The sequence below is a fragment of the Rattus norvegicus genome, chromosome 3 (assembly GCF_036323735.1).
Source record: "Rattus norvegicus strain BN/NHsdMcwi chromosome 3, GRCr8, whole genome shotgun sequence".
NCBI classification, from domain to species: domain Eukaryota; kingdom Metazoa; phylum Chordata; class Mammalia; order Rodentia; family Muridae; genus Rattus; species Rattus norvegicus.
In genome coordinates this window covers 94,456,430-94,469,512 of record NC_086021.1, presented here as the reverse complement: position 1 = coordinate 94,469,512, position 13,083 = coordinate 94,456,430, and the positions used below count along the sequence as shown (strand labels likewise).

The 13,083-nt window shown below is 36.6% G+C and overlaps 2 protein-coding genes across 2 annotated transcripts; both read left to right on the top strand.

The window, feature by feature from the left end:
* The first annotated feature begins 275 nt into the window (after positions 1–275).
* Or4p19 (olfactory receptor family 4 subfamily P member 19) lies at positions 276–1,214 on the top strand. Its single transcript, NM_001001059.1, has one exon. The coding sequence runs from the start codon at positions 276–278 to the stop codon at positions 1,212–1,214; it is 939 nt and encodes a 312-aa protein (NP_001001059.1).
* A 10,918-nt stretch (positions 1,215–12,132) lies between these two features.
* On the top strand, positions 12,133–13,083 carry Or4p18 (olfactory receptor family 4 subfamily P member 18). Its single transcript, NM_001001058.1, has one exon. The coding sequence runs from the start codon at positions 12,133–12,135 to the stop codon at positions 13,081–13,083; it is 951 nt and encodes a 316-aa protein (NP_001001058.1).

Here is a 13,083-nt window from a genome sequence, read left to right as displayed (position 1 = left end):
TTAACAATATTGGGGGCTGTTAGGAACCCAAACTCATCTTTTGCAAGAACTTATTTGCATATTGAAAGTGTTCATTTGCTAACCATAAATTCTAAGCCAGTTTTATTATTTCATGAGGCAATGAAATTTTATTCATGTGAAAACTAACATAAAATCAATAGGGTTATCTCTAAACAAAAGCTAATGTCAGTGTTAATTATCAACATCTCCATATTGATGTCCTTCATTAATCTGTCTTTTCAGGGACCTGTCATGTTTTTCTATTTCACTGAACTATGGGGAATTTTACTGTGTTTATTCTCTTGGGACTTTCTGACAATCAAAACATTGAAGTCCTCTGTTTTGTATTATTTCTATTTTGCTACATTGCAATTTGGATGGGCAATGTTCTCATAATGGTTTCTATCACATGCACTCAGCTCATGGACCAACCCATGTATTTCTTTCTTCATTACCTATCACTTTGTGACCTTTGTTACACATCCACAGTGACACCCAAACTCCTGACTGATTTACTGGCAGAAAGGAAGATAATTTCCTATAATAATTGCATGACACAGCTCTTTCTTCTTCATTTGCTTGGTGCCATTGAGATCTTTATTCTCACAGCAATGGCCTATGACCGTTATGTGGCGATCTGCAGGCCCCTGCACTACACCGTCATTATGAGCAGACAGAGATGCAATGAACTCCTTGCAGTTTGTTGCACTGGAGGATTTGTGCACTCAGCCAGTCAGTCCCTTCTCATTGCCTTTGTGTCCTTTTGTCATCACAATGAGATAGACCACTACTTCTGTGATGTATATCCTTTACTAAAATTAGCTTGCACTGATACACAAAGAATTGGCCTGTTTGTTATTGTTGATTCTGGACTAATTGCTTTGGTGACATTTGTAGTTTTAATGGTATCTTATTTTCTAATACTACATACCATAAGTGTTTACCCAGCAGAGAGCCGTTCCAAAGCTCTTTCCACATGCGGTTCACATATAACCATTGTGGTCCTGTTTTTTGTGCCTGTTGTCTTCATTTACATCAGACCAAATACAACATTCCCAGAAGACAAAGTGTTTGCTCTTTTCTATACCATCATAGCTCCCATGTTCAACCCTCTGATCTACACACTGAGAAACCTGGAGATGAAGTGTGCAATTAAAAAAATATGGTATCACCAAATACCTTCATACAAGAAACAAATTCTACCAAAGAAATAAAAAATGTGTATATGTAAATATCGAGTTTTTCTATAACTGTCTTGTTCTTTTCTTTACATATTAGATTTTAATAACAGTTCACAGGATTTATTTTTTTGTGTGAGTGTGTGTCCTTTGGTCCCCCTTCTTATGTCTTCAGTCTGACTCTCATTGGACTGAGATTCATTTCAGTATAAACCAAATGCTGATTTTGTCAATTTTATTTTTTTCCTTGCCTATTATTTCCTTGTGACTTTTTTTTCATCCAATATCAGATTCTAAAAAACTTTAAAAATTAACTTACAAGGTATTGGGGTTCTGTATAATGATCATCTTTGTTGCCATTGTGTCTTAAAATCTCTGTTTAGTTGGTTTTCTTAATAGAGACATGGGGCCTCTCTGAATATGTAATGTTATTTCAATTCAACAACATAAATAATGTATTCCCCTTTAAAAGCATAAATTTTATAATTAAGAATAAAGGAACTAGAAATCACGTGTGAGGAATCAATGGTTCTATAAATGAATTTTCAAGTGTAGCAAAACTATGTATGTAGTATTTTATTTCTATAACTGTACAGACTAATAAATACTAATATAATATATTGGTGAATCTGCTATTACTTATGCAGCTCTACTCATTGATAGTATCATCCCTGATACTGTATATGTACTGTTCCTTAAGCCAATATAGCTGAAACAAATGAAAGTCATGGTGCATGTTTGCAGAGGAATTTAATCCAGCAATATAGCTACTCTGGCTGGAATATAGGCACATCTTTTATGCACACCTTTAATTCCAAACACGAGAGACAGATAAATGAACAAATCAGAAAAAGAGTTGACAGAATAGGATATGTTCAATTTTCATAAGAGCAGTACAGGTAAGAGAGGCTATTTACGAGAGTGCAAGGAGAGGCAGTGGACTTGAGTTGAAGTCAGTTCAGTCAGTTAAATGCAGCTGAGTTCAGTTCAGTCAGCTGAGGCAGTTGAGCTGAGTTCAGTGAGTCAATGCACTGAAGTTGAGTTCATGCAGTTCAGTGCAGGTCAGCAGAGGCAACTGAAGCCAGAGAGTAAGGAGACAGATGATTAAAACAAATTGTCAGAGTTGGTTTGAGGCCAAGCAGAACAATTCAGTGAGAAGCTGAAAGAAGCCAGATTTAAATCAGTCAACTGGGAGAGGAATTTGAGCCACAACAGCAAAGTTGAACCAAGCAGCCAGAGTTCAGAAAGAACTAAAAATGTAAGCTTACTCAGAAGTAATTCTCAGAGGTTGAAACATTAAAGGCCTATATTAAATTGCATGATGGCTAATAGATGCCAGGACTAGGAATAGGTTAACTGACAGAGGCAGTAAACTGCCAAGAAGACGATTACTTCAAACAAATAACAGTTACATGTCAGTTTTCTAGGGGAAAACTTAAAAACTATCGTGGACTGAATGGCTGACCTAAATGAAAAAGATGAGGATTTTTTCTTTCCTTTTTTTTCTTCTCATTTTTGAAAGCTCAAAATTAAGACACCAAAATGTGTAGTTTTGATAAAACTAGTCTTCTTGGCTTATAAAGGGCTACATTCTAATTGTTTGCTGACATGGAATTTTCTCTCCAACAATCCCCAGGATTTTGTATGTTAAAATATTGCTTTACTATAGTGTACTCAGTCAGAATATATTGAGCTTAAACTAAATATCTTTTTGTAGCTCCTCTCCTCAAATGCATATTCTTCAATAATGGATGTTAAAGACTTATCATTGAGTAAACACAATTTAGGCAACTTTTAAATTTGTAAATTTACCAATTAGTGAGCATTTTTGAAACAATATGTTTTCTTCAAGCTGTGGATTGATAGATATTTAAGAACATAAATACTATTAGCCAATATTATTCAGAGTTTTCTAATGTAGTGTCAGAATTTAAACAGGTGTTTAAAATGAAATACTAGATAAAATGACAATATAATATGTATGAGTTAAAAGTTTTAAGTGAACTAGACTGTTGGGGGTAGGGCGGCAATGGGGGGAGGGTGGGGAGGGGAACACCCATAAGGAAGGGGAGGAGGGAGGGGGATGTTTGCCCGGAAACCGGGAAAGGGAAGAACACTCGAAATGTATATAAGAAATACTCAAGTTAATAATAAAAAAAAAGAAAAAAAGTTTTAAGTACATTTAATAAAGTACATAAGATATAAATCAATAAACAAAATACATACTGCCTGGATTTAAAAGCATTAACATTCTTAAAATTGGAGAATGAAGTAAAATTGCTTGTGTAGTTTTGAGTCATTCGAACACTAACCAGAAAGAAATACAACCATAACTTTATAATTAAAGAAAATAATGTATACTAACAAATAAATACTGTGATTCAAAAGCTGTGTATTATTGAAAGATATTATAGGGGATTGGGGATTTGGCACAGTGGTAGAGAGCTTGCCTAGGAAGCGCAAGGTCCTGGGTTCGGATCCCCAGCCCTGGGGGGAAAAAAAAAAGAAAGATATTATAGGAGAATTGGTAAAATGAAGACATGTTTATTGTATAGAAGAAATTTTCTCTCCAACTGAGTTATTGATTTAATACCAACTACAATCAAATTCCATGGGCATATTATACAATACAAGAAATATCAGATTGTGTTTAAGGCATGATTATCTTAAAGAAATAAATATTTTTTGAGAATTCCATACATGGATTTTTTTTAATTTTTTGTCCTCCCATTTCACACTCTCAACACTCATTGTCTCGCCCTGACTCACTGTCAAGGTGATGGCTTCTTCTATAATTAGTATTGTCACCCCATTTAATGTTCCTCTTATGTTCATGTGCTTAGGTCTGATCGCTTGAGATTGGATCCCTCTCAGTGTGCTTGTTCATGCCAAGTGTTGGTTTACCCCTTTTTCGGCAGCCACTGATTGCTGACAAGGCTTTATTTAGAGGGGACTTGTAAAAACTTCCTCTATCCCCATTAGCAAAGTGAATTGGCAAATTGCTCTTTCCATCTCTATGAAGAATTGAGTTGGAATTTTGATGGGGATTGCATTGAAGGATAGTGAAAACTATACTCAACAATAAAAGAGCTTCTGGGCAAATCACCATCCCTGACCTCAAGCAGCATTACACAGCAATAGTGATAAAAACTGGATGGTATTGGTACAGAGATAAGCAGATAGATCAGTGGAATAGAATTGAAAACCCAGAAGGGAACCCACACACATATGATCACTTGATCTTTGACAAAGGGTAAGGTAATATCCAATGGAAAAAGGATAGCATTTTCAACAAATGGTGCCCATTCAACTGGAGGTCAACATGTAGAAGAAGGCAAATCTATCCATTTAAATAACCCTGTATGAAGTTTAAGTCCAAGTGGGTCAAGGACTTCCACCTCAATCTCAATACATCCAAACTAACTGGAGAAAAAGGGGGGTAGAGTCTCTATCACACAGGCACTGGGGAAAATTTCCTGAACAAAACAACAATAGCTTATGCTCTAGATGAAGAATCGATAATTGGGACCTCATAAAACTGCAAAGCTTCTATAAGGCAAAGACACTGTCATTAGGAAAAAACAGAAACCAACAGATTGGGAAAATATCTTTACCATTCCTACATCTGATATCCAAAATGGATAAGGAACTCAAGAACTTAGACTCCAGAGAACCAAATAACCCTATTAAAATGGGCTACAGAGATAAATAAAGACTTCTCAGCTGAAGAATATCAAATGCCTGAGAAGCACCTAAAGAAATGTTCAACATCCTTAGTCATCGGGGAAATGTAAACCAAAACAACACTGAGATTCCACCTTAGACCAGTCATAATGGCTAAGATAAATAATGTCAGGCATTAGCAGATGTTGTTGAGGGTGTGCAGAAAGTAGAATACTCCATTTTTGTTAGGATTGCATCCTGGTACAACCACTCTGGAAATCTTTCTGGAGGTTCCTCAGAAAATTGGACATTCCACTACCTGAGGACCCAGCTATACCTCTCCTGAACATCTACTCAAAAGATTCTCTAACATATACAACAAAAACACAGGCTGCTGAACAAAACACCAATGGCTTATGCTCTAAGATCAAGAATCGACAAATGGGATCTCATAAAACTGCAAAGCTTCTGTAAGGCAAAGGACACTGTGGTTAGGACAAAACGGCAACCAACAGATTGGGAAAAGATCTTTACCAATCCTACAACAGAGAGAGGCCTTATATCCAAAATATACAAAGAACTCAAGAAGTTAGACCACAGGGAGACAAATAACCCTATTAAAAAATGGGGTTCAGAGCTAAACAAAGAATTCACAGCTGAGGAATGCCGAATGGCTGAGAAACACCTAAAGAAATGTTCAACATCTTTAGTCATAAGGGAAATGCAAATCAAAACAACCCTGAGATTTCACCTCACACCAGTCAGAATGGCTAAGATCAAAAACTCAGGTGACAGCAGATGCTGGAGAGGATGCAGAGAAAGAGGAACACTCCTCCATTGTTGGTGGGATTGCAGACTGGTACAACCATTCTGGAAATCAGTCTGGAGGTTCCTCAGAAAATTGGTCATTGAATTGCCTGAGGATCCAGTTATACCTCTCTTGGGCATATACCCACAAGATGCCTCAACATATAAAAAAGACATGTGCTCCACTATGTTCATAGCAGCCTTATTTATAATAGGCAGAAGCTGGAAAGAACCCAGATGCCCTTCAACAGAGGAATGGATACAGAAAATGTGGTACATCTACACAATGGAATATTACTCAGCTATCAAAAACAATGACTTTATGAAATTTGTAGGCAAATGGTTGGAACTGGAAAATATCATCCTGAGTGAGGTAACCCAATCACAGAAAAACACACATGGTATGCACTCATTGATAAGTGGCTATTAGCCCAAATGCTTGAATTACCCTAGATGCCTAGAACAAATGAAACTCAAGACGGATGATCAAAATGTGAATGCTTCACTCCTTCTTTAAAAGGGGAACAAGAATTCCCTTGGCAGGGAATAGAGAGGCAAAGATTAAAACAGACACAGAAGGAACACCCATTCAGAGCCTGCCCCACATGTGGCCCATACATATACAGCCATCCAATTAGACAAGATAGATGAAGCAAAGAAGTGCAGGCCGACAGAAGCTGGATGTAGATCGCTCCTGAGAGACACAGCCAGAATTCAGCCAATACAGAGGCGAATACCAGCAGCAAACCACTGAACTGAGAACAGGACCCCCGTTGAAGGAATCAGAGAAAGAACTGGAAGAGCTTGAAGGGGCTTGAGACCCCATATGAACAACAATGCCAAGCAACCAGAGCTTCCAGGGACTAAGCCACTACCTAGAGACTATACATGGACTGACCCTGGACTCTGACCTCATAGGTAGCAGTGAATATCCTAGTAAGAGCACCAGTGGAAGGGGAAGCCCTGGGTCCTGCTAAGACTGAACCCCCAGTGAACTAGATTGTTGGAGGGAGGGCGGCAATGGGGGGAGGATGGGGAGGGGAACACCCATAAAGAAGGGGAGGGGGAGGGATTAGGGGGATGTTTGCCCGGAAACCGGGAAAGGGAATAACACTTGAAATGTATATAAGAAATACTCAAGTTAATAAAAAAAAAAAAACCCACAGGCTGCACTATGTTCATATCAGCCTTATTTATAATAGTTAGAAGATGCCCTTCAACAAAGGAATGGATAAAGAAAATGTGGTACATCTATACAGCAGAGTACTACTCAGCTATCAAAAACAATGACTTCGTGAAATTCAGAGGCAAATGGTTTGAAATAGTAAATATCATGCTGAGTGTTACCCAATCACAGAAAAACACACATAGTATGCACTCACTGATGAGTGAATATTAGCCCAAAAGCTCAAATTACCCAAGATGCAATCCATAGACCACTTGAACCTCAGGAAGAATTACCAAAATGAAGATGCTTCACTCCTTCTTAAATAGGGAGCAAAATATCCATAGGAGGGGATATGGAGGCAAAAGTCTAGAGCATATACTGAAGGAATGACCACTGACTGTCTCATGGCTCCAACTGCATATGTCGCAGAGGATGGACGTCTTGGGCACCAATGGAAGGAGAAGCTATTGATCCTGCCGAGGTTGGACCCCCAGAGTAAGGGAATGTTGAGGGTTGGTAAGGGTGAGTGGGTGGATGGGGAAGGGAACACCCTTGTAGAGAATAAGAAGGCAAGGTGATAGGGGGCTTATGTACAGTAAACTGGAAAATGGAATAACATTTGAAATGTAAATAAATATCCAATAAAAAAGAAAGAAAAAGAAATAGGTGATATGAAAATAGCAAAAAAAAATCCTCTATCCAAATGGCATGTTTACTGGTAGTGAGTATAATAATTCAGCTCTTTCAATAACTGATATTATTGAGATTTCATGGAGGCAGCATCTGCATCAAATGTAGAAGACATTGTCTATCCCCAGGATAGAGCTCATCTTTGAGCTCTTATATTCTTTCCATCTTTCTTCTGTTTGTTTTTGGGCATTAGATGTCACAACTCCCAAAATGCATTAATTGAGTATCTACATATGCACCAAAATGTAAGATTAGAGAAGATGCTAAAGATTCTAAATGCAGCAGAAAGAGAAGGTAAAGCTAAAAACAGCAGGAGGAGGGAATTTTCATATTCCCCCATCCCCATTGACACCAGGTAGCAAAGCAGGGAAGAAATTATGTAGAAGGAGAAAAGTGTACACTAGATCTCAATTGGCTCACTAATTCTGTGACTAACACAGGAAAACCCATTATTTGGCATGGTCAAGGCTCCAGAATACATGCTGCAGAATGAGTCTCTCCTGATGCCTTGTGCATGCTAGACCAGGTTAAACACTAAAAGCTTAGGCAACAAATTTAGATTCCAGGCAGGATGAAACAAATATCTTCATATCCTTATGTTCTGTGTTAAGTTTTTCCACAAAGCCTGTTAGGCACTTAAGACAAAATTCCAGAGTGTGTGACCATGTAGCTATCCTCAATTATCAGGCCAAAAGCTTTCCTGTGTGAAAATACCACCTTCAACATTGAAGAGATTCCCTAATTATCCCATGTTTTAAGCTAGTGTCTTTATCAATCAGGGCAGAGGCTCCTCCAGACCAAGGGTTTAGGTTCTCCCCTATAAACCCTAGTTTGGCACTTGCTCACATAAGATCTAGCTCCTGAATCTCTTCTAGAATAAACCACAGACCTGATTTTTAAGCCAGAAAACATGTTAGATTTGAAGTAATAAAATACAACCTTTCTCCTATTTTTTTAAACAAATGCTTTTGTTTTGTTCAAATCAAACTCACGGAAATTGCTCTTACTATCTCGCTTCAAAATTTCTAAGGTCATCCCATTTGACACTCAGAAGGCTTTAACAGTTCTCTGGAGTTTGTGTCAACATAGAACACAGAATTTGAAGGTTACTAGTTTGAAGGGTAGGTCGGAGAGGAGTTAAGTCATTAAAGTTGCACATGTGCCCAATGTTCTTTGGGGATATGCCTCATGCCTCAGAAAAAAAGGAAGAGGACACCTTGAGATCTAATCTCCCAGGCAATACACTTTACATATCTTGGAATTTAACCAGAGAATTTATAACTATATTTACCTCCTCGAAAACCACAATGGATATATTTCTTAAAGACAGAAACATGAAAATTATTTCCACAAGGCTCAGTCATCGTTTTGTTGTGGAAGAATATGTTTTCTCTCAGGGAAGTCCTAGAGCCAGACACATCTAGACTGATGGATTACATGGTATGTAACATAGTCATCCAGATGGAAGTGATAGCCACACAAAAATAAGAGATTGAATTGCCTACATTGTACAGTATAAATCATGTAAGTGTGTTCATACCCATTTTATAATTCCCTTTTTTCACTAATTTGAAAACATTTTAGCTATTACTTTTCAAAGAAGGGTATAAATAAAGGGTATTGAGAGATTTCTGAACTATTATTCAGAATAATGAAGAAATATAAGGTAAAGTGAATAAAAGTTAATGGAATCTGTTAGAACACAAATTCGTTTTTTCTTTTCTGTCTTCTTTTGAGATAAAAACAAAGTGAATGGTGAAAAAACTGAAAAATGTTAAGATTTGAATCAGAGTCAAAGTATTATGAACATCATAAGGATCACAGTTTATGGATAGATATCAGAGTGAAAAGGAAGTTAAAGACAAATTACAATTAAATTAATGGAGATTCAGAATTTTATGTGAGACAATGATTCAATTTTGGAGTAAACATGTTATTTACCTTTACTCTAAAAATTGTTTTTAATTTGTTTAAATTTTCATACCTTGTTCCTTGGACATATTTGCCCCTCAACTCATTTACATACCACTTCTCAACCCTCCAATCTTTGTTCCACCCAACATTGAGATCACTGCTACCTTGACTCTTTTCCTCTTTCCCCTTCAAGTTCCATATGTGTTGCTCAACTAGCTTTGAGACTGGAGTCTACTCTGGTGTATGGTCAGAATACAAGGGGTAAGTAACAGCATTAAAACAAATCATCGATCTATCCCCCCATTAGAAGCCATCAAATGTAAATAGCTTGTCATCTAGTGGTTGGATTTTATACCCACTGTGCACTCTCCATGCTGGTATTTTGTATAGTTAGAGCTTGCACAGGTCTTGGGCATGTTGCAATCAGTGTTACTTCTTGTGTGTCACTTTCAGGTGGTATTGGGAAAACATTCTAGCTTTGACCACCTCTTAAATATTTTTCTGTTTCTTTTTGGCAAAGTTCTCTGATTCTTAGAGTGAGGTATGGATGTCTATTGTAAGACTAAGTACTCTGCAGCATTCAACAATTGCCAATTATGGGTCTCTATATTAATCCCCATCCTCTGTGAAGAAAAGCTTCTATATTGATGGTTGTGAGATCCTGTGATATAAACAGGGGATCAATGACTTTGACTTAATATGTTTTGATAAACAATTACAAACAAAGCAATATAAAATTAGAAAATAAGTAATGTAAAGCAGATTTTGAGGATTCAAATAGCAAGAAAAAATTTAAAAAAAGATTATATAAAGAGTCTTGAGTATGTGTGTATCTACAATGCCAATATCTGTTTCCAGTTTTGAAAAGTAGAGAGAAGAATCATGGACTCTTGTAATATGAATAATAAATTTAATATAGAACACTTGAGATAGTATTCTGGGAAAAGTGTAAAAAGTAATCACGTACTAGTTATTATTGTCGTTACTCTTGTTGCCATGAGAAATACATAAATAATATTTTATGTAACTGGCAATCTTTAGATTAAAATGTTTATATACTGTAGGTAATCTTCTGTTTAATATCTAGTGTGTAAACACTATATATTTGTATCAGGGAAGAAAAATTATCTACTAACACTTTTATCAAATGAAGTCTAGCCAATTTAACCTTTGTGATAATGGAAGATTGAAAGTAGACATACTTGTACTAAAGAACAGTGGGTAAGAAAGGCAGAGGTTAATTCCATTGTCTATTAAAATATGGCCAGAACTTCTGTCTCAGTATTAAAGTCATGCACTGAAATAAATTGATCATGGCAGCAAATCATGGTAGCAAGAACGTAAGAAACAGTAGTTGATTGTCTGAATAACCGCCTTGAAGATACACAGAAGATATAACAACAGTACTTTTGTAATCATTTAGGAATCAGAGGAGATGCAGACATGGACAATAATACAAAGGGTAGCAAAGTTTACTAAAGGTGGAAGAACACTGAGCAGGCCTGGGTTAATTGAGTCACAGGTCTAGAGATGAAGCCACATGGAGATAACTTGTTCATCATGGAGGAGACTCTGGGTTCAGTACAAAGTATGTTTGAGTTCAATGGAAAAAAAAAACCTAGAATTTTAAAGTTTAAAGAAAATGGACAAAGAGACTAAAAACTTTCTATATGATTTACAAAAATCCAGGCTAATGCTTATTTTTAGGCAGTTATTTCTACAAAATCAGAGCTTTCTTAATTCTAAATATTCATGTAAACATGATCAAACTTCTGGCTTTTTTTTTCCCAGAGCTGGGGACTGAACCCAGGGCCTTGCGCATGCTAGGCAAGCACTCTACCACTGAGCTAAATCCCCAACCCAACTTTTGGCTTTTGTTGGTACTATTCCTGGATTTGTACACTGCTTTTTTACCAGTGTTCAAAGAGAATGTGGGAACACTGTTTTGTTTCTTTATCATCTAAGGAATAGTATTTTTAATCTAAGAAATTAATATAGTACAACTACTTAACCTTCACCTAATATGAGGTTCTTGGTCCTGCTTCATATAGCATTCACAAGTATATGATACTATTCAAGCCATGATCAGGATTGTATTTGGCACCTGTAAGTCTTTCCATGACCACACACAATTTAATAAACAAGTGTTTCACTATCAAAAGTAAAAATTCACACCAAATATCAATTCTACAACAATATTATATTTTACTATTTGTGCTTCTTCCTTCACTTTATGTCTCACAATTCTAAGCTACCAAAGGGCCAATTATACAGTGATAAGGATATTATGCCCCCTAAAATCATTTGTATAAAATAATGGTACATCTTTGATTATATTTTCTTCTAATATGATTTTTTATTTTATGCAGTTTTAATAAAATAATGTGAATGAAATGACTATTTCATATGATGAAAATTTTGTGTAGAATGTAAGAATTAGAAATAGACACAAATACATATTCACCCACTTACACACACACACACACACACACACACACACACACACACACACACATATATATATATATATATATATATATATATATATATATATATATACTGAAAGAGAAAAGGAGATGTGAACAAATTTTGGTAAATGAGTATACTACTTATCATATTTTCTATGATTCATACCATGATTAATAAGTATTCCTAATCCTTCTCTGTCATTTCCTTTCAGCTAACGCCATTGACTGGCAATTTCTTTGGAATATGGAAAGTACCAATAACATCACTGAATTTATACTGTTAGGACTTTGCCAGAACAAGAAAATTAAAACTCTATGTTTTCTGTTGTTCTTGTTTTGTTATATAGCTATTTTGGGAGGAAACATGATCATTTTGATTTCTATCACATATAGCCAGCTAGTTCAGCAACCAATGTATTTTTTTCTTAATTACCTTGCTTTGTCAGACCTCTGCTATACATCCACAGTGACACCCAAGTTTCTCAGTGATCTCATCATAGAAAGGAACATAATTTCTTATCCCAGTTGCATGCTTCAGCTTTTTACCATGCACTTTTTTGGAGGGATTGAGATCCTCATACTCACAGTGATGGCCTATGACCGCTATGTGGCCATCTGCAAGCCATTGCACTACACCATCATCATGAGTAGAGGGAGGTGTCAAGCCATGGTCACTGCTTGCTGTGCTGGCGCTTTTGTACATTCTTTCTTCCAGAACCTCCTTGCTATCAGCCTCCCCCTTTGTGGCCACAATGAGATGGATCACTATTTCTGTGATATTTACCCTTTGCTGACTCTTTCTTGTACCAATACATACAGAGTTGGACTTCTGGTGGTTGCCAATTCAGGCATGATGGGACTGGTCACATTTTTAGTCTTGATGTGGTCTTACTCTTTCATATTATACACTATTAGGGCTTACCCTGCAGAGAGCCGCAGAAAAGCTCTTTCCACATGCAGTTCTCATGTCACTGTTGTAATCTTATTCTTTGTGCCTGTACTATTTATTTACATCCGACCAGCAACCACTTATCCAGAAGATAAAGTGTTTGCTCTTTTCTACACCATCTTAGCTCCCATGTTCAACCCTCTGATCTACACACTGAGAAACACAGAGATGAAGAATGCCTTGAGAAAAGTTTGGTGCCACAAGCTATTTTTATTTGAAAGAGAATCTTATGATATTCACTGCTAA

Bases quoted from the DNA above. Each gene is read 5' to 3' on its own strand.
- Or4p19 (NM_001001059.1), top strand. From the start codon at position 276: ATGGGGAATTTTACTGTGTTTATTCTCTTGGGACTTTCTGACAATCAA.
- Or4p18 (NM_001001058.1), top strand. From the start codon at position 12,133: ATGGAAAGTACCAATAACATCACTGAATTTATACTGTTAGGACTTTGC.